The sequence below is a fragment of the Hippopotamus amphibius genome, chromosome 2 (assembly GCF_030028045.1).
Source record: "Hippopotamus amphibius kiboko isolate mHipAmp2 chromosome 2, mHipAmp2.hap2, whole genome shotgun sequence".
Taxonomy (NCBI): Eukaryota; Metazoa; Chordata; class Mammalia; order Artiodactyla; family Hippopotamidae; genus Hippopotamus; species Hippopotamus amphibius.
In genome coordinates this window covers 107,610,764-107,632,007 of record NC_080187.1, presented here as the reverse complement: position 1 = coordinate 107,632,007, position 21,244 = coordinate 107,610,764, and the positions used below count along the sequence as shown (strand labels likewise).

General features: G+C 49.6%; 1 protein-coding gene across 2 annotated transcripts in view; it reads right to left on the bottom strand.

The window, feature by feature from the left end:
• The window catches only part of SH3RF1 (SH3 domain containing ring finger 1), a 162,520-nt gene that overhangs the window by 34,583 nt on the left and 106,693 nt on the right, over positions 1-21,244 (bottom strand). For both annotated transcript variants that reach the window (XM_057722044.1, XM_057722045.1), the window contains exons 3-5: positions 19,121-19,396; positions 18,195-18,290; positions 3,195-3,497 (exon numbers count right to left, since the gene is read on the bottom strand). In XM_057722044.1, coding sequence (XP_057578027.1) covers positions 3,195-3,497; positions 18,195-18,290; positions 19,121-19,396 — 675 coding nt within the window. The remainder of the gene's footprint in view (positions 1-3,194; positions 3,498-18,194; positions 18,291-19,120; positions 19,397-21,244) is intronic.

Genomic DNA, 21,244 nt, shown 5'->3' with positions numbered 1-21,244 from the left:
AACCAAACGTCAGCAGAGCCAAGGGGCACCGCCACAAAGGCTTCACCCGCAAACCTCAGTTTCTGTCTCTCCTGTGAACCAAAGCCAATTTCCAATCAATTTCTAGAGACACACGCGGATTTTTCATCCTAGGGTAAAATCTAGTGGCCTCTAGCTGTTCTATCCAAGAAACCTATTTGTATATGTACTCTGAAGACAACTGCAAGTTGGCATCACAGACAAGATAAGTCTTTCTTCGAAGATAAATGAGGCTCTGTTCAAAGCGCACACTGTTACCTAGGAAGCTTCAGGGGCGGAAAAACTTACCAAACTCAGTTTCCGGGGTCTGACCCTACAAACCTTGGAGAAAGTCCTCACTAGTGTCTTAATGTCTCTCTAAGAGCCCCAGACTGCGAGGCAGGATGATGAGCTCGAATGAGCCCGTGAACTTGGACAGACAGTCACGTCTCCGGCCCCATGGGGGTTGGAGCAGAGGCCGCCTGGCATCTCTGCCCTATGGGCCCTGGGTGTGGAGGACCCTGCAGGCCCCAGTTCCACGTGGGTAAAAGAAGAGACAGAGTCACGAAAGGATCACTAAACACGGAAGCAAGCAGCAGAAGTTACCCAGCCGAGCGGGTCAAGTCCAGAACGAGTGCTCTGAGCGAGTGGGGCAGCCTGGCTTTCTGCTGTGCTCACCCCTTTCCACATGGCTGCGCGTTGGCTTGGTTTCCTCCCCAGGAAAGGGCTACGTGGAGAGGCACATGAGTGGGGAAAGCAAAGGAGAGGGAGTGGGTGGACCTTCCTGCTTCCCCCGAAGCTGCTGGCGACACAGAAATGCCACACAGCGCTGAGTATTATGAATCACTCCTCCAGCTGGCAGAGGCCACAAGATATCGCGGGTGCGGCCAGAAGAGCAGACGTCAATCACAGACATCTGCGCACACCCGTGCTGGGGACCCGCCTGACGGCACAGCCTACAAATCACCTTCCAGTTCTCGGGTCTGACAGTTCCAGAGTCACCAACACGATAGCAAGCGTGCCGTCTGCTCCCTTCTGTCTGCAGGATTCCCACGTGACAGTGTGATCTCTAATGCCATTCGTAAACCCGAGGATGGGGTGAGCCCGGACAGGGGAGGTGACCTGGAGGTGACATCACAGGGGTCTGACCCCCTCCACACGGCTTTCGTTTGGGTGCAAGAGGATGAACGTTCACTGCTGCAGGCCCGACGCTTTGGATTTTCTCATAAATGCAACCAAAGTGAACTAAGGAAAAGTAGGACTGACACAAGGCCAAAAGCAGGAAACACATCCAGTCCAGGCCCCGTCACATCTACGACAGGTCCGTTCTGGGCTGGGCTGGTCCTGCTTCACTGTGGCCCGTGGTGCCTACCAACGTGCCTGGGACCTCGGGCCAGGAGTGTACTCTGAACCCAAGGCCGGAGAAACCAGGCAGCACCGCAAACCTCTCCCATCTCTTCTAGAAATAACTTCTCCCTGAGGCAACACGTTAGCACTGAGAGCAGAACCAGTTAGAACATGGGAGGCTGCCTTCATGGAAGCAGAAAGAGCCTGTTTCCTCAGCTACTGCACCAAAAACACAAACAGCCCAGCCCAGCCCTCCTATACCCATGCCCAGAGCCACGCCCGACGCCGGGGTCTCTGCGACAGACACTGGGTCACCCGCCTTGCCCTCCACCTTCTCTGCTCTCCATGCCCCCAAGGCTGGGCCCAGCTGAGCCGCCCCGACTCCCAGCAGAAGTTTATCTTTCATTTCAAGAAAACATCACTGTGAATGTTGCTAAGGTCACAAAATGAAAAACACGGTCCGAAGATCCGATTCCCCATTAGGGAAAAGCATCATCACCAGGCCCTTCGTCAGAGCCTCCCTCAGAGAGGGACCTGCGGCCCTGACACCTCCAGGGTCACCTCCCTTGTACTCCTTGCTCGGTCCTAGAAGGGGTCTATTTCCACAGGCTTCATCCCTTCCTGGTTCTCCTCCCTACACGCTGTTTCCGTGACTCACTCACTCAACAGATGTTCACGGTGCTTACTGTATGTCTGACGCTTGGGAACAGCAGCGAACAAGGCCCTCTATCCTCTTCCCGCTTACGTGTGTGTGTGTGTCCATGTGTGTATCTCTGTGTGTCCGTGTGTGTGGGTGTGTCCTGCTTCCCCTGCAGGGTCAAGTGCCACAGCCACAACGCCTAAAACGACGCTGCTGCGCGGCAATCGCATTCAGAAACGACGAGATTCGGTGTGGACCTGCAGGACGCGGTCACGTGGCTCTTCGAGAACGCTGGTGAGGAACAGCAAACCTTGTGCTGTGCATTTTTATTCCATGGTCCAAAACAGGCACATATGAACCTATGCAAGCTTCCCGAGAAACAGGGCTGTGTGTGCGCTCGTTTGCTTTTTTTTTAAAGGGAAATAATCTATTTGTATATGTTTTTACACACCACAGCCACGTTGTGGACTGGAATGTATATAAAACCTTCATGAATTTTTAAGATGAAACACAAGACTTGACAGCAGTGTCTCCCGCCACGGCAGGCCGCGTGGGACCCGGCTCTCCGGCCTCTGGTGGAGGAGAACCCAACTGTCCTCTCCCTGGGTACCTGCAGCCGCCCGTGACCTGGGTGGCCCCCCAGCCCTGGGCTCAGTCTGCCCGCAACAAGGGCCTGACGCACAGAAGCCCACGTCTTCTCCGTCCTGGGTACAGGGTGCCCAGAGCATCTGTGACATCTGCTGCCAAACGAATCACGAACATTCCCACTCATCGTGCGTACTTCTGTTAACACAAGAACGTAGCTACGTCTTAAGGCCGTGCACAGTACGGAGGAACGGACGAGCTTAAAAAATAACGCGAGGCCAATTTCTAGTTTACATTAAATGTTTCTTCCGTCTTTTCTCCGTAACTCTGACTGGAGGCCGAAACACCTAAGTGACGCAGGCGGCGGCAGCTGCAAACTCCGCATTTTGACCACTGCACCTCCGGTTTGGGTGGAGGTGAGGTTTCAGAGGGCAAGAAGGTTCAGCATGACGGGAGTTGTCTTATAACTGCTGCTCTGCCCTCTGGAGGTGACTGAGCCCACCTGGGTGACACCCTCAGGCTCCTCCCCCATGTCCACCCACAGGTGCAGAGGGCTCTGCCCCGGGGCTGGTGTCCCCCACAAGGCTGACACCATGATGGCCCGGGGCCCGGGTGGCGCGGGTACCTGAGAGGGGGCGCTGCACGAGAGCCCGGCCAGCTCGCCGATGCGCGCGGCGGCTGTGGGGTTGCTGGAGCTGATGAGGACCGGGGGGCTGATCTCCATGGAGTGGCGCTGCTGGGCCGCCTGCGACGCCTTGCTGGCCATGGTCAGGGAGGTGAAGGAGTGCCGCTTCTTGGTGTTCTTCTTGGCGTCGGGCTGCTTGGGGGCCGCGCTGCTCGGGGTGGCGGCCGGGGCGCCCTCCCCAGCCCCAAACCCCGGCCCGGGGGGCTGGTCCCACTCGATCAGCTGCTTGGCCGCCGAGTTAAACTGCAAACGACGGAGAACGTGAGACGGTCAGGTGACTTGTGTTCTCGACAGGGTTGTATCTAAAACGGAGCATCGCCCCTTTAAAGTCTGCCGGTGCAAGTACACCTTTTCCCCACACGAGATGTCTCTTCTCTCGACACGGGGATGGCCCTGTACCGACATCACAGATGGATGTGAAACCAAGACCAAGCACTTCCAATGCAACACCAACAAGGTTAAGAACATGTTCCCCCCAAGAATCTTCAGAATACCTAACTGTAAACTTCTCCGATAACAAAGACTCATTTCGGCCCCTGATGAAACGCGGAGAACAGGGAGGAGCAGGGCGCGTGGTCTGACTGCAGCCTCTGCTGCCTGCTAACAGCCAGGCTTCGCTCAGAGCTGGGCCTGCAGGGCTGCTTCCAGGTGGTGGCTGTGAGAGTGTCACCGTGACCACGGGAATTAACCCCCTGCCTCCCCGTCCTGTGTGGGGGCCTCACAAAAATGTCAGTAGAAACTCCTGATTGCTTTTGTCATGTCATGTGCCAGCTGTTTTCCTGTGCTTAAATTTTGAATTATAACAGGTTAAGACCTGAATTCAAGGGCTGTTGGCAAGTGAACTTGGCCTGTTTGAAAAGTTGTCTGAGTGTAAAGTTAGGGCACGAGGGTTTGTCAAAAGCCGCCCATGAGGTTCGGAACCCCAGCAAGAAAGAACACAGGCTGTTTGTGTTCCCTGAAGTCAAATACAACATTTCCAGGAAGCTTCCATTAAAACCAGCCACGTATGTACTTACACAGGTAGTAGGGTAACGGGAAACTCTGGGCATAGTTTAACCTCTTAACAACCATGAAGATGAAATACAGTAAACTCCTCAAGGGGAACTGGGGAAACATTAAGGATAGTGGAGATTTTTCTATCTCAGCACCGTGCCAATGTCTCTTTCATCAAATGCTCTTTTCACACCAAATGCTCTTTTCACACCCAACTAGTTAGCACCGCGTCTCCCCAGCCGTGGATGAGGATGTCCTCCTAGAAGGATGGAAATCCTGTCGTGATACTGAAAGATGTGAACTTGCTCTGGCACCAGCGGCTCAGGAAGTTGGTGACTGAGCCCTGAAGCTGCTGCTTCCAGATGAAAACTGACTAAGAGAGTTCCTGTGGCCCCCGCCGGGGACTCGCCGTCACCTGGCCTGTATGAGAGCTTTTCTATCACAAGCCTATCCCTCCTTCAGACTGCAAGGATTCTGTCCACGTAAAATCCTTCAAGACCCGCAGGCAGTAACGCCCCAGTAACGCTGGGCGATGTCCGAGTGGCAGGGGTGGGGCGGTCACGACCCCGTTGGGTGTTAGGGATGAAGGCTGGGCTGCCTGGAAGGGGCAGCTTCATTCCAGCATCACCACGGCACCTGGCCGGGAGACCCCGTACTCACGATGCAGCCTTGGTCTAGCCACCCCACCTTCTGAGTGGGCCCAAGAGAATCACATGCCCAAGGAAGCAAGGCCATGTTCTGTTTTCATGGCGGGAGTGGCCCAGACCTCAGGACGGAGCAGCAGCCCCTGTGGGGCAGGGGTCCTTCTTCCTGCCCAGGCTGGGGACGAGGGTCTGAAATCGGAGCAGACAGACCAATTCTTCTGTTCCCCTCACCCCAAACCCACCACCCAGTGAGATGGAAGACCAGTGTCACAATGTTGGAGCTCGGGGGTCCGGGCACGCCTCCTTCCAGGGTGAGCGCACCTAGGCAGGAAAGCAAGGACCTGACAGTTTTTCATGGAATTTCAAGGAAGTCTCTCTGAGCTCCAGTGTGGTCTTCTTTCCATGACTTTCTCTGGCCACAATCCCTAAGTTCTTGAGTGCACTACTCTCCACCCACAAAACAAATCTGTGCCCTAAAACACCTCCCTCCCAGCCCTGGGGGAGGACTAGCTGGTAAGACTCAGGCTGGATACCAGGTCATTCAACACCCTGCAGAGGAAAGCAGGGACCAGAGGGGCTTGTTGATCGTAAAGCTGTACATGCCCCTTTTGGGGAAACCCCAAAACTTAGAAGGAATTAGTCTTTGAGAACTATCAGAACCATAAACAAATACAGGAAAGGAAAGGAAATACTGATGTGATAACAGTAATAACAAGGCAATTTTTAAAATATCAAGATAATAGGAAAAATATGAAAAAAGAATATATGTATAACTGAATCACTATGCTATACAGTAGAAATGAGTACATTGTAAATCCACTATACATCAATAAATTTTTTAAAATATCAAGATATTTTGTGTCTGCAGTTGGCCTCTTTGCTAAAGAAAATACAGCCTTTTTAAAAGACAACTCTTCAATTTTTCTGAAAGAGAACCAAAAAATTTAATGAGAATTAAGTTGAATAGTCACCATTTTATATAAAGCTTTGCAGAGGAATTGGTCTCTAGGTTCTGAGCATGAGAGGATGTACACAGTTGGTCTGCACGGACGAAGCTCTTCTAATTCATAACCCACTAGGGTGTTTGTTCCTCAACATGATGGTTTTCCAATAAAAGGCAAATAAAGACTTTAAAATATATATTTAAAAATATAAGTTCATTATTTTAAACAAGAAATAGTGTAGATTCTTATGAGTAACAACACAGTTTCACCTCTGTCTCCCCACAAGTTTCCCAATTCTCTCACGTTCAACATTTTGGAACATACCCTTCCATGTATTTCCTATATAGATGTTGTTAATTAAGCACCTGCTTGATTAATTTTAACACAAATTAAACCAAGCAGCACATGTATTCACTCCTCTCACAGCATCTCGTGAGAAGCCTTTCCTGTGAATAGAGGCAGGCTGGTCGCGTGGTACCCACGGCATCCCCTTCTCGTGCATCCTGCCCGCACAACCACATCTGCAAGGCAAACTCCCAAAAGGGAAGCTGTCAGGTCAAAGTGTAGCCTAAAGCGTTTTCTGAAGGATTCTGCCAAACTGTACTCCAAAAAAAGTGTCAGTTTCCATCACCTCTGAGAATGAATAAAAAGCCCATGTTCCTCACACTGTTAACAGTATTAGGTGTTATCAATCATTTCTTACAATCTCTATCAGTTACAGTATTAAGTGTTATCAATCATTTCTTACAATCTCTATCAATTGAAGAGGTAATCTGTATTTTCTTTTAATTTGTACTTCTCTATTAATGAGATGAAGCACCTTTTTTCTTTCCCTAGGATGTCCTTACCCACACTTTATCCATTTTTCTATTGAGTGGTATTTTCCTTATAGATTCATAAGTGCTCTTTATAAAGTACATAAATCATCCTTTAACATATTATGTATGCATGTATGTAAATACATCTGTATGTATCTCCATAAAGTTAGAAATATTGTTCAATTTGTCTTTTAACTTGATATATACATATAAATTTTTCTTGGTTATGCAAGTTTGTTCATCTTTCCCGTTACGGCATCTCAAGCTAACATCATGCTTTAAAAACCTTCTTTTTCTACAATTATTTTTAAACATAAAATCACGTTTCTCCTAGTACATGTATGGTTCCTTCCTTTGTCCATCTGGGTCTTTGAATCACGTGGACGTATGGTTTTGTGTGAAGACTGAGGCAGGGACAGTGCGTTCTTTCTTCCACATGGCCCAGCAGCTCATATAGCATCTATGCTTTCCTCCCAGCTCTGAAAAGCCACCTTCACAAGCCAGGGTCGGCTGCGCTGCCAGGCCCACTGTCTGTCCCCAGGGATGATGCTACGGGGTGTCCATGCCACCACCCTCTTTGTAGCAGAAACGAACGTGTCTGCCTCACATGACAGTCCTCCGCAAACTGTTTTTACACAAAGGCAATGGGGAATTTGCTTTTCCATTCTTCCTGGCAATTTGGGGACCAAGGCTTTTGTTTATGGATGATCTAAATACAGAAGCAAGCTTAGTCTCCATTCGTAAAAGGAGACTCCCCCACAGCAGAGGAAGAACCTGAGACTTGAAGGGCTTGCTCAGGAGTCTCCTTAATGGATCTGAAAACCTCCCCGAGGTGGCTCTACTTAGGCGTCGTCTGTACAGATTTGCTGAACGAATAAAAATGCGCTGGTCTCTCAGAACCATCGAAGGAGGGGAGCGCTGCCTCGACACCAGCACTGTCCCACCGAAGCAGAAGGTGACATTTTCCAGTTGCCACATTTTAAAAAATAAAAAGCAGGCAAAAGTAATAATGTATCTTATTGAATATACTGAAGATGTTATCACTTCGGCAAGTAATCAACATAAAGTCACCGAGACAGGAACATTCTTTCTTTGGTACGAGTTTTGTCATCCAGTGTGCACTGGACACCGGCCCCGCATCCCTGCCGGGACGGGGCACAGCACAAGTGTCCCTGGAGGTGCCCTGCGCGCTCGTGGCGAGGGCGCGTCTCCTGAGCTGCATCAAACACAAGGCATGTGCGGAACAGGAAGGACATCAACGTACCCCGCCTCCACACAGCATCCCTGAAGCATCCTGAGCCCCAACAGCTGGCCAGGGACACAGCACCGCCCGCTGTGAGCGCGAGCGCAGCTGGGCCAGGAGGGGCACTCGGGGACCTGCCTCAGGTCAGGAGGGGTAGCCTCGGCCCCTCAGCGCCAGCTCCCTTTAACGACCTTCCCCCTCTGCTGGCCCCAGCTGTTGGAAAATAAATACACTAGAATGTTCTTCTCTGGGTTTCTGATTTTGAAGGGATGAAGGGGGGGAGCGCATCATCAAAAGCCTGAAGGAATTTTAGTTCAGGGAGCTGAGGAAAGGACCGTCCAGAAAACCACAGGCCAAGCCCCGAGCCTGGAGGAGGAAGGCCCTGGAGGTCTCAGGCCTCTGCCCTCACCCATGAGTGATCTCGGGGGGCCATTCAAATCCCAGGCTTCAGCGTCCTTATAAACCAGGCGGGAACCTCCGTCTGTGCACCCAGGGAGCACAGGGAAAGCGCCTGTCACCTGTGACGCACGACACAACCGTGGCTCATTCTCACCATCACCGAGGTCCCCCTGCCCTTCCCTAGCCGGGTCACCCTGGGCGAATGTGTCTCCTGCTTCTCAGACACCACACGAGGCTGGACTTGGTGATCTAGAAAGTCTTATGCCCATACAAAGGATAAATGTCCTTCTCAACCCCAAACAGAAAGACCCCCTTCATGGTATGCAGAGGTCAGAGGCTGAGACCTTGGGTCCATGGTGACCAGTCAAACCCCAAGGAGGCCGTCACTCACCCCTACGTTCTCTGACCCGCAGTGCTGGGCGGGGGGGATCCGGCAACAGAAACATCCCCTCTGACTCGGGAGAGAAGAGGACCAGGGAAGTGGCACCTGGGTTTCTAGCAGTAATGGGAGGTGGTCAAGTTATGTTTCTGCAGAGCCGGGGCAGGTGAGGTCAGGGGATGCAGATGGCAGGAAGGACACCAGCAGCAACCCCACCCCACCCCCACCTCTCTCTCCCCCCAGTCTCTGTCTTTCAATCCCTCTCCCCCAATCTCTCTCTCTCTCTTTCAAACTCTCTCTCCCAAGCTCTCTCTCTCTCTCTCTCTCTCTCTCAGCAGCTGCTGTTAGTGTCAGCTGTTTCTTTTTTAAAGGAAAGCTAGAAATTTAAGCCTATGTGAAATCTCCTGATTATTCCATTTGAACAACTAATTAAAACAAAAGCACTCTGCAAGCCAAGCGTGGAAGTCCTGCAGGTCATACGAGCTGGGGTCTCTGACGGGGCAGGAAACGCAGAGAAGATGCAAGGCCAGGAGGGGAGGGAAGGCGCCCAGGACTGCAGGCGAGGAGAAGACCCGCGGCCTCCACCCCGGAGAGCAGGGAGGCAGGAGACGGGTGGTGGTGGTGGGGGTGATGGTGACTTTACAGGGAAAGGAAGAAGCAAGCATCAACGCAGGTGTCACCATCGCCGGGAGGATAAAACATGACAACGAGAGCAGTGGGGAGACAGCCGGCAGCCAGGAGGCTGATGACCGCAGGGACTGAGTGAGTGACCCCTGGGAATTCTGGCAGCAGAGGAAGGAGGGAGGTGGTATCCTCACTCAGGGGGGTGCAGACAGGGTGCCGTCCGAGGACAGTGAGAGACGGACCTCCCCCTACAGGAAGGGGAGCCTGGGCCAGCAAATACCTGAAATGGAAACCGGGAAAGGTGCACCGGTGCTGCCCTGCCCGGGGAGCAGGTGCGGAGGGAGAGGCCCAATCCCAGGACGACAGAGACACCAGGAGCGACCACGCAGGCAGGGCGGGGGGAGCTGGACCGCAAAGGGCAAGGCGGAAGGGCAGGCCCACCGGAACCTCTGCAGTGACAGATCGCCAATCCCGGGGCCCAGGACGGAGCCCGGTGGACTTACAGCCTGGGCCAGCTCCGTGCACTGTGCTGCTAGTCTGACAAGACACTAGGTTTGGGGTGTGTCTCTCCCTATTTGGTATTTGCTCACCAAATACACCAAAAACAAGAAATGTCTATTAACCCAAAGGATACAGTCAATGACAGTTCATCTTCAAGGACCTCACGAGCAGATGCAGGAACACGAGGGAAGAAATGCGCATACATACATCTCAGGAGGTTTAGGATGTGGAACTGCCACTAAATTCTAAGTAAGAATTTGCTAATGTGACAGGACACATGGACAAATTCCACGTTGATATGAAATCAGTTAACAAACTGGTGAACAAACAGTACCCTCCTCCCCCAGAACCCAAAGTGTGGGGGGTCGCGGGTGGGGAGCAAGGCCACCGCAAGGAGGAATCGGCACAGAACAGGACACACGGCGACCCTGCACGCGGGTTTGGGACCTTCCTCCCACTTCCTGCCTGCAAAGATGTTCCCTCACACACCTGTGAGCCCTGGGGGCCCGGCTGCTCCTCTGTCACCAGGGCGGCTGCTCCTCACCACCTCCCAACACTCTTCCTGAAACACATCCCCTTCATGACAGGAAAGCTTGTTCCCAGGGGCTTCATCAGCAAGACGCCACAGACGGTGCAGGACGGGGCAGGACACCCATCCCGTCTATTTCAGGACGCGAGACAGGCCTCACCCCTTGCTTAATTAAAATGCACCTACTTCGCTTCTTAAAAAGCCTTAGCTACTACCAAATTTAGGATGTATAGAGCAATCTTATAAGAATTTCCAATAACAAAATTTAAGACCTTAAGAGATGGTGGTTTTGTAATTCTAAAAGACATATGCACTCCAACGTTCACTGCAGCACTACTGACAATAGCCAGGACATGGAAACAACCTAAATGTCCATCAACAGATGAATGGATAAAAATGATGTGGTACATACATACAATGGAATATTACTCAGCTGTAAAAAAGCAATCAAACTGGGACATTTGTAGAGACATGGATGGACCCAAAGACTGTCGTACAGAGTGAAGTGAGTCAGAAAGAGAAGAACAAATATCGTATATTAACACATATATGTGGACTATAGAAAAATGGTACATATCAACCAGTTTGCAAGGCAGAAATAGAGACACAGATGTAGAGAACAAACATATGGACACCAAGCAGGGAAAGCGGAGACAGTTGGGGGGGAATGAACTGGCAGATTGGGCTACCAAATAGTACACTCTAAATATATGCAGTTTATTGTATGTTAACTATCTCAATAGATGTTCTTAAAAAAAAATAAAAAATAAAAGAAATTTAAAATTAAAATTAAAAAAATTAAAAAAGAGATGGTGGTTTTAATTACCGTGTGATTTTCTCTTAAGAAAAGCAACCTCAGTTATTTGAAATTGTTGAATCGTTCATCATTTCTGAAAATTAACCTTCTGGGTCTTCCAACCTGAAAAGCTGTCATTGGTCTCGATGAAAAATCAACGTGTCCTAAACACTTCTTAAGCGAAGCTTGATAATGACGGTGATTCTGTACCAACCTCAGGAGGACCAGCTATCATCACGTGCTCGGAGGCAACTGCAGGGCAGGGGTCTAGGGCGGACGTGGGCTGTCAGAGAAAGACCGCAACTCACCTCTCAGTGACTACCTGGGCGTCCCTAAACAAGATGCTGAACTTGTTTGAAAAATAACTAAATTACAGTTTAGCTCCTAGAATGTTTATCATGCAGTCGCAAAAGCTGATGGTTAGTAGGACTATAACAGTGTAGAGAAAGGCAAAATCGTATGCGCCGTCACATTAAAGCGCACGGGAAAGCATGGAAGGATATTGACCAAAATTATATGTGAGGGGGCCTAACGGTTATTTCTTTCCTTTCCAGCTCTCCTGGGATTGATTATATTATAGAAATAAAATCATTAAAAATATATATTTTTTTAATCTATGATGTGGCTTCCAGGACAACAGGAAAACACTGAGTCCTGTACACACATCACTACACTCTCGGCACGTGCTAGGCTGTTAAGAACAGACAAGCTGCGCACCGGGGAAGTTTGACACAAGGAGAGGGTTGCTGTGTTTTGCTTCTGCGAAGGACAATGGGGAAAGAACGGCTTCCTGAGAAATGAGAGTTTTCATCAGGACCCTGAAGAAACGGTGAGCTCTCCACAGACAACGGACCAAGAAACATTCCCGGGTGAGCTGTAAAGGCAGCAGCTCCAAAGTATGGAATTTTCCAGGAACAATCATCAGACCAGCTTAGCGGCAGCCCAGGCGGATACGGCCAGGCTCAAGAACTTGAGGATTCCCGGGGGAAAGCACTGCGGACATTAGGCACCAACTGGTCATTACCCGCGGCCTCTGCTCCAGGCCCCACAGGACGCCTGCAGGTTCATGCGTTGTGAAACTACCCAGAGTGCCAGAAACTGCCCGCTCATGCAGCAAGAACTCGGTAAACATTAACCCATCTTTCGAATCTCAGCTCTCGGAATGTTTTCCCCATGGAAGACAAAAGGAAACTCTTAAATTGGAAAGAGGCTGCCGCATAATAGATGGAGCAGAAACGGCCCTAAATAAATCCTTACCTAATTAAAAGGCTCCTTTTCTGATTGGGTCTGGCCGGGTTGCCTCAAGCTGTCTGCAGTGAGCAGGGGTTTTTCCTGGAGTCCAGAGATCTGTCTCCGCCCTGGGAAATTCGGAATCCAGAGCTCCCTTTCCCTTCCGTCACTGCGGCAGAACGAAATGCCGCTATTACTTGCACCAAGCTGACAACACCCAGAGGATACGAGAACCCGCAGGGCAGGACAGAGCCCACAGGGCTGAGAACGCTACTCGAGGCAGAGCCAGTGCAGTCAGCCAACCAGCCTTGGAGGTGAACGTGTGACGCTGGGCACGGACTAAGTCTCTCTCACTGATTCCTCAACAACATCTATGAATTTTATTTATAAAAATTAATTTACCTCCAAATTGAGGAAGAAAGTCAGTGCGGCAACCAACTGCCTTCCTGACTTTGCAACAATTTCTCTAAATGTATTTTTAAAATAAATTTATTTATTTATTGGCTGCATTGGGTCTGCAATGCTGTCTACAGGCTTTCTCTAGTTGCACAGAGCGGGGGCTACTCTTCATTGTGGTACGCAGGCTTCTTATTGTTGCAGAGCATGGGCTCTAGGTGGGCGAGCTTCAGTAGTTGCAGCACGTGGGCTCAATAGTTGTGGCTCAACGGGCTTAGTAGCTCTGCGGCATGTAGGATCTTCCAGGACCAGGGCTCGAACATGTGTCCCCTGCCTTGGCAGGCAGATTCTTAACCACTACGACATCAGGGAAGCCCTCTCTAAATGTATTTTATAAAAATCACTTCACTTTAGAATTGAAGGGGTATTTGGAAGCCAAGCAATATCATAATTCTCTTTCCAATTTCCCCCCAATTTTGCTACATTTCTTGTTTAAAAAAATGATTTCAGTGATTGAACATTTCACTTTTGCATTTGAAGGGAAAAGAATACACCCCAAAATATGAATGACAGAATATCTTTTTATATTTTTCAGTGAGCTCTCTCTGATTAAGAGATCAAAGCCGAAGATTCTGATCCTCAGCTCTCATTCTCTAGAGCAAAGACTCTAAGAAGGAAAGTGAACAATGCTCTTCTTAGCTCCTCCAAGGGGCACCTTGGCAAATTCAAACCCTGTACCTAAACCTGTACCTGTAATTCCCTGAAACACAGACGTCTTCTCCCAAGTCCCCACGTCCACAGAAAAGGAAGCTATCCCTCTCCCCCGAAAGCCCCCTGTGCTCCTGGAAACCCACACATGTGACTTTCCACAGTTAGAGCTGATGACACTGTCCTGTCCTCTGGCCATAAAAATCTCTCCCAAGATTTGTCTGAGTCTGAAAGTTGAAAACAGCAAACACCTCTTTACACCTTAAATATGCACAGTTTATTATATGTCACCAATAATTCCATAAAGTTATTTTAAAATAATGACTATCCTTAACAATTAGGCCACCCTACCTCTGCTCTAAGTGAGCCAAAGGAACAGTCGAGCGAGTGAAAATCCATCTCAAAGTGTCCAGGAGATAGTCCTTAGAGGCTCCAGAGTATTGCTACTGTTACTTTAGCTGGAAAATTCTAAACCAGGCATAACCATGTACTTACCCAGCTTCATTAAAAAAAAAGAATCTCCCTAAGGTCACCGGACAGACCTTGTGCTTCAAGGGTGGTGACATCCAGATGCAACACTAAGATAAACCGATGAGAAAATACATGGCCGGGTTGTGAACGATGGGAGCTCTAGATGAAAACTGTCAAAGCTGGCAACATCTAAACCCAGTCCATTCCCGGTGTCGGCTCAAAAGGTCCTTGGGTTGCTCACTCATTCATTCAACCAGCATTTACCGAGGTCCGACCAGGGGCAGACGCTGTGCGGGGACCTTGAGAGAGCGGGTGAACCACAGGACAAGACACTGGACCCTGGGAGCTCACAGTCCACGCAGGGCAGACACTGGGAGACGGTAACGTCCACAGAAAAGACAGCTCCAGAGGACAACGTGTGGCGTTATAATGAGAACAGTGGTGACGGCGGCAGTTACCCCTAGGTGCAGGCAGCGCACACAGCACTCTGGACAAACTCACCCTGGGGGCTCCACTGTTCTACAAATGAGGAGACAAGTCACCCCAACAACCAATGGTCCGGCCAAGACTGGAATCCCATCCATCTGGGCTCGGAGCCCAAGTTTTTCCAGGATCACAGCACCTTATATGTGAGGTGAAGCAGGTAAAGAGGAATAACCACTCTAGACGAGGTGGTGAGGGCAGGTGTGCCCGCAGAGGTGACACCAGGGCAGAGATCTAGCCCAAGGGATGCAGCCCTTCCCTTCGGCTCTAACCACAGAGACAGCCAGCTGTCTAACAGGCCATCCCCGCCTCATGCCACCCGCCCGTGAGGAATGCTCACTTTTACATTCTATCTGCAGCAGAGCTGCTAAACAATTTTTTTGGCTGAAAAAACTGGGTAAGTGATAGTTTACATGAATGACTAGGAATCAAAATATTATATGATACATTTAATAAAGATGTATAGCTCGTAAGCCTACAATATACAACAATCGTCCAAAATGCCATATTCAGCATTTACTTCATCCAAAATTTTGGCTTGCTGTGAGACATGTCATCTTTGTCCAAATGACCACGAAAAGTGAATGAGTCAGCTCCTGAATTAATGAGGGCGTTAAAATCTTCCACTCTGTTTTGGAGAAGCCTGATATTTTTGAACAAAGAAAGTAACAAGCTACTGATTCCTTTTTAAAACTGCATTCAGTCCTTGACAAACAACACCTTTTAAACACATATCCTGATGTGGTGTCTCCAAGAGTCCCCTGGGTTTCCCCAAGGAACGTCTACCCTCCCTACAGAAGACAACCCACAGCCTCGAGGCTCCACTGGGAGTCTCCAGGGGGCCGTGATGGTGGTCAAGGCAAGAGACCCCTCCTCTTTACAGAGACCCAAGGGGCGGAATTCGAGGACAGTCATGCGGCCGTTCTCTCCCTGCTCACCCCCAACCAGACTCTCCCTCTCTGCTCAAACCCTGAAGAATCTGGTACTTTAATCACAAGCCACCGTTTTCTCACCTCCTGTGATACAGGTGGGGAGGGGGATGCACAGTCCTGCTGCTGAAGGGGAAGGGAGAAGGGAGGTGGGGGGGGGGGGGAGGGAGGGGGCAGGCACAACACCCCAGCAGCGCCTCTCCCGCCCTGGGTCCCCCCACTCAGCTCTCTCCTCACCCACTGCTGACACTCAGTTCCCACCTCGACCCCACGGTCCTGCTCCAGGCCTGCATCCCACCCCCCAGAGCTTCTGCCACAGCCAAGTTCCCTGGGCATCTCCTCAAACCAGCCGCCCAGCAGGAGTTGGGGTTCCAGGTCCCGCTGCTGGGCCTGTGACAAGCTCAGACGCCACGCTGGAGACTCCGTTCTGAACTCACTTCCTCACGAGACGTGGTGCTGAGATTCTCTTACGGGACCATCGCTATCCTCTGGGTCACGGTCCGATCTGAGCTCCAAACTTCGGTGGATAGGACACATCTCTCTGAGACACATCATCACACGCAACCTTCTGGAACCTCGGGGGGTAACAGTTTGGGGGCGCAGCACCATGAAAAAAGCAAAAGCACCTAACACGGGTGGAAACCTAAATGTATGTCTACAAGGTATAAGAAAACAATTTACAAAGGGATTTTTGCAACACGGTCTGTTTTTATAGTGAGGTCCAGTCTGGACCCTAAAGGGGTTTACAGAGTAAGAGAAAGACATCATTCAGGAAAAAAGCCCCCGTTTTTGATTCCCCTAGTTAGCTGGCTTCACCCCATGTGAGGCTGCCTTGCAAGACAGTTTACGCTTTATTTGAATGGCTGAATTTTGGTAGGTTGCTACTGAAATCTTCCCCTAAAGGCTGGACCCCATGCTAATCCCCAGGTGCCAGAAACTTCCATCCGATGGCCTGACATCAAAGAGAAGCTTGCAGTCTCCCCCAAGATAGATGATCTGTTCAACTGGCAGAGCTGTGGTTCAAATGAGGAAAATACTCTAGTGAAAGGAAAGAGGCAGAAGAATGAAAGTCCCGTCCACTTGGGCAGAAGCTTATCTTCCCAGCTGAAGTCAGAGTAAATAATCCTCACGACTCAGTAACTCTCGGTGACTCTGGGTTTGCGGTGGGTGGATCTTTCATGCCTATCATGCAATCCTACACCTGCCCGGTAACAAAAGCACAGCAATCCGCTTCTACGCCTCACACGCCAAGTGCTGGCATGCAGTATTGCTAATGCCCAGCAAGTGAAGACAGGCTCTCATTGCTTAGTATCCACACTCCTCACTGTTAATTATTCACATACTTGGAAATGCGCGTAACTTTCCGTAACCACATTTAGAACATGTAAATAATGTGCAGGAAGGATTAGCTGAGAGCTAAGAATTTGTTTTTCTATAGTTTACTTTCAAAGGAGGAAAAAACATTTTAATAAACAGGAACATCTGCAGGATATGGAAAAAATTCAAGGCTTGTACATGTTCTGAATTACCTTTCCGTGGATACACGGTAGTCTAGGTGAGTTTTTAGGAAAATGTCAGCAATCTCACTGCCTGTGGGGCAGACTGAACACTGGCTACAATGACACAATCTGTTGTTTTCTTCATTCTCAGAATCATGTCAGCGCCTCAGATGCAAAAATGGAAACCTGAGTGGTGTGGGTTTCCTTTTTCACATGCTTAACATACAAGTTTTGATGTCTTAAACAAGAGAATTACTTTCAATTTCCCAGTCTGTGCTGTCTCTTACTTTCTGGCCTATGCATGTGCTGGTCGTCCTGCACGAGTGTCCTTCCTGCCATAAAAATGCACCTTTTCCATTTCTCTTGGTGAACTCTTATTTTATCCATCAGACAGACATCACTAAGAACTCGCTTCCTCCTAGAAGCCTTCTGTGACCTCGCTAACCTTACAGGATTGTCTGGGCCGGTGTTTCATTCCTTGAGAACACCTTCAATTTTGTTTTTGGCATGAAAGTCTTATGACTAAAGGACACGAAAGTTTATATGACGTAATAAGGCTGAATGTAAATGGTAACTTCCTAGTTCGTTCTTAATTTGTATTATTCTTTAAAATAATACAACAGGTTACTTTGCACACATTCCTAAAAAGACTTTGCTGAATCGGGTTGGTCATACCTTTCCGAGTAAAGCTGGTTAAGGGGGGCGGGGGGGGGGGGGGGGCGATGTTATCGCTGGGATGAGGTGTAGGCGGTTCATTGCTTATTTAATTTAATGTTTACCGGAGGCTACCATGCAAATCACTGTCCCAGTTCTGAGAAGTGGCACATATGCAAGAAACATGTAAACAAATACATGCATCTACCACCTCAGTCGGGACCTCCACCAGCCTCTGACCCCAGAGCTGCCAATGGAACCAAGCGGCTGCAGGCAGCATAGGGGCCGGCAGGGAGCCCGGGTCCCACTCAACAGATACACTGATGCTCTTAGCAGGGGACAAAGTACAGAGTCCAAACGGACCAGTGCCTGGTCCTCAGGAACTGTAGGGCAGGGTGGAGGAATTCCACCCCATGATCTAGAACTGGTGCATTCCTGGGGCTTTGTGCTATGAGGGCGTTTTTTCTTTGTTTTTTTTTTTTAAATAGATTAGGTTTTTGTCTTTGTTTTTTCTTTCCCTAGTTTCATTGAGACATAATGGGCAGGTAACACTGTATCCGTTTAAGGTGTGCAGCAAAGATAGGATGCATGTCTACACTGGGAAACTGTCCTGAGGATTTCTGAAAGCTCACACTGCACACTGAAGATGATTTGCTCAGCAGAATACGAACACGACTGACGTATCTACAGACGGACTTACCTCAACATACGAAATTGGAAATATTCCTATTTTGTCTGCCAGCATGCCTTCAGCCCAGTTTTCATCCACTCTGCGGATCACAGTCAGAACGTCGTCCTGAAGAAACAACCAACATTACTCCACCTGGTCCCAGGAAGCTCGCCACCTAATTTTCTTTTCAACAGGGGACTCAAGTTGTAAGAGCACATGAATAAAAACGCCATGACATGTCTTCAGGACGTGAATGGAAGGAGCAGGTGAACTGAATGGTAATCATCAGTCAGCCTGGCATCCCCTTCAGACCAGACAGCTGTAAACTAGCAGCCCCTCCACACAAGGGGCTGACGGCTTATTTTGTTTAGACCCACAACTTGCATCCTCACATCCCACCCAGGCCCCCTGAACTCCTGTTTCAGGTTAATTCTCAGGCTCTTTTCACTTTCTCTCTGATAAAACACCAAAGGCCCATTGAAGGGCACATCCTACTGTTTTTCTTTACCAAAACCCAAAACATTCTGCTCAAAACTCCAAAGCATTTTATCAATTCAGTAGACACAGTCTTGTGTGCTTTTCAGCAAAGACATTTACATATAAAATAAGGAAGTGATGATGTTTCACTTTGTTATACATAATTCAGGGAATCAAAATCCCCGAGTGGCACGCACACACCCTGAAACGTAGCTTAGAATTACATTTAGGTCCCAAATACGAAAATGATACCACACAGAGCATCAACCAAAATTATCTTTCATAGAGAACAGTCTGCGCACAAAATTACTGTCTTTGTGACTCTGAGAAGCCTGCTTCCAGATATGTTTAGAAGCACAGAGAGAGAGAGAGTTCACGTGAAACTATCGTACGTTTTTGCAAAAGGCAACAGAAGCCACAGGCAGTGCATCCGGGTACAGAGAAGACCCTGCAAACAGGAGGCAACACTCTACCTTTACCTTTGCAAACGGAAGGCAATCTTTGTCAGCTTCCTTGTCTTTCACTTCGAAGTCATAAAGTGCTTTGCACTGAGGTGGGGGCTGAGGTAACGGTTTGATGATCTGCACGAAGTTGGTGGGGAAAAAGCCATGGACCCCGTTGACCTCCCCGTGGTACCAATTTTCATCCACTTGTCGCCGCAAAATGATGATGTCACCTTTGCTGAATTTAAGGTCCCCGGGCTCCTTGCCTTCGTAGTTGTATAATGCTTTGGCACATGGTAACTGAGGTATTCCCTGAAGGAAATAGAAAAGTTTTAATGAAAGAACGGTTCCCAGGTGTCTGAAAATTCAACTGTATCATCATGGTTTGTTAAGTCAAGGTCAAATCCACACTTTGCCCTACGAAGAAAAGGTCACATAAAAAACTGTATGTGTGTGTGTCACCAAGAGCAAACAAAACAAATAGTAGACGATCCCTGGCCCCAGAGATGGCACGGGTTAATTTAGCTAATTTAGCAGGGCTTTCACCTTACTCGGGGTTTTTTGTACATGGAAGTACCGCTGTGTCCGGCTTCCTGGAATAAAACTTGGAAACTCATAAAAAACTTAATTTCCGATATTAACTACTTTACTCAGCAGGATAAATGATACACACACACAAAAAAGAAAAACTTAGAAGCACAATTCATTAATTTGCTAACTGCTCTTAAGCTTGACTGATATGAATCAGTTTGGCTTTTGGGTAAAACTTTTCCAACAGCTTTTACTGTGGGCAATAGCTCTTATTCCTTCGTGAACTCAACGATGTGCCGGGGGCGTCTCTGTACCGGGGTCTGAAATGGCCTGAGAAGGACAGTCACTGCCGCTGGCTGCTCAGGGTTTATAACCCGTGATCGTACAAAGGCTTTACAACCTACACACAATCACTGACCTTTGCTCTTTCCTGCCTAGAGAGCACGGTTAGGCTGAGATGCTAACAGATGGGGTTTTCAATGTGAATGCATCACATTATGGTTTTAAATGACAACTTTGAAATGTGTGTGTGCCCCCTGGGCAATCTAATCACTAAATGCAATGAATATAATACTCCTGGGTGGCACTGGAAATGCCCTTTCTTGAGCATTAGTTGTCACTTTAAGATGGCCTCTGGCCTCTCCGGGTCACTGCTTATTCAGAGGGTAAACGGCACATCAAAGAGATCCAGTGTCAACCACTGAAGGAGACTCCTGGGCTCCTGCTTTTCGCATACTGATTCATTTATTCACATCCAGAAAACATTTACCAGCTTTTCCTTTTTCCCAGATGGTGTGCGAGTGCTGAGGATCTCAAGAGGGACACGGCACAGCCATCACCCTTAAGGGGCAAAGCTGGAGAAGTCACTAGACCACAGGGCAGGGACTGCAGTGACACGGGGACGCAGGGACAGAGCTGTGACAGCAGCATAGGGCAGAGGTCTTGGGGCTGAGCGGGCGGAAAAATCAAACACTTGCTGGAGGAAGCGACACACCAGCCACGTCCTCAAGGAGCCAGAGGAGTCAGCAGGCAAAGCTGGAAAAGAAGAAAGAGAGAAAAGCAGGGGCGTGGGGCGTGGTGAGGCGGGGGCGTGGTGGGGCGTGGCGGGGCGTGGGGCGTGGCGGGGCGTGGGGCGTGGCGGGGCGTGGGGCGTGGCGGGGCGTGGGGCGTGGCGGGGCGTGGGGCGTGGCGGGGCGTGGGGCGTGGCGGGGCGTGGGGCGTGGTAGGGCGGGGCAGCACCGGCAGAGACGAGGAGCACCGGGCTTGACGAAGAACCTGGTGCTCGGGAGGAAGCAGAAGCACAGCGTGCACGCAGGTGGGCAGAGGCGGGTTACAGGGGCCTGGAGCGACAGGCTGGAGGGCCTCAATCGCTGTGTCCTTCAGGCAGTGCTGGGCCTCTCTCGGGCGTGAAGCACAGAGGCCACCACAAGAACCCGGCCAGGCGGGCGAGCCTAGCCGGAGGGTGAAAAATGGGCCGGGGGTGGGCGACACGCAAAGCATGCGCCTGACCAGTTGGAGTTTTTTACGAGTTTTTTTTAAAGTCCTATTTCTGCTCCCTCCCTGCTCCCATCCCCTTTCAAGAAAGCGGGTCAAAGTTTTATACCCTGATGGCAACGGAACTTCATACAA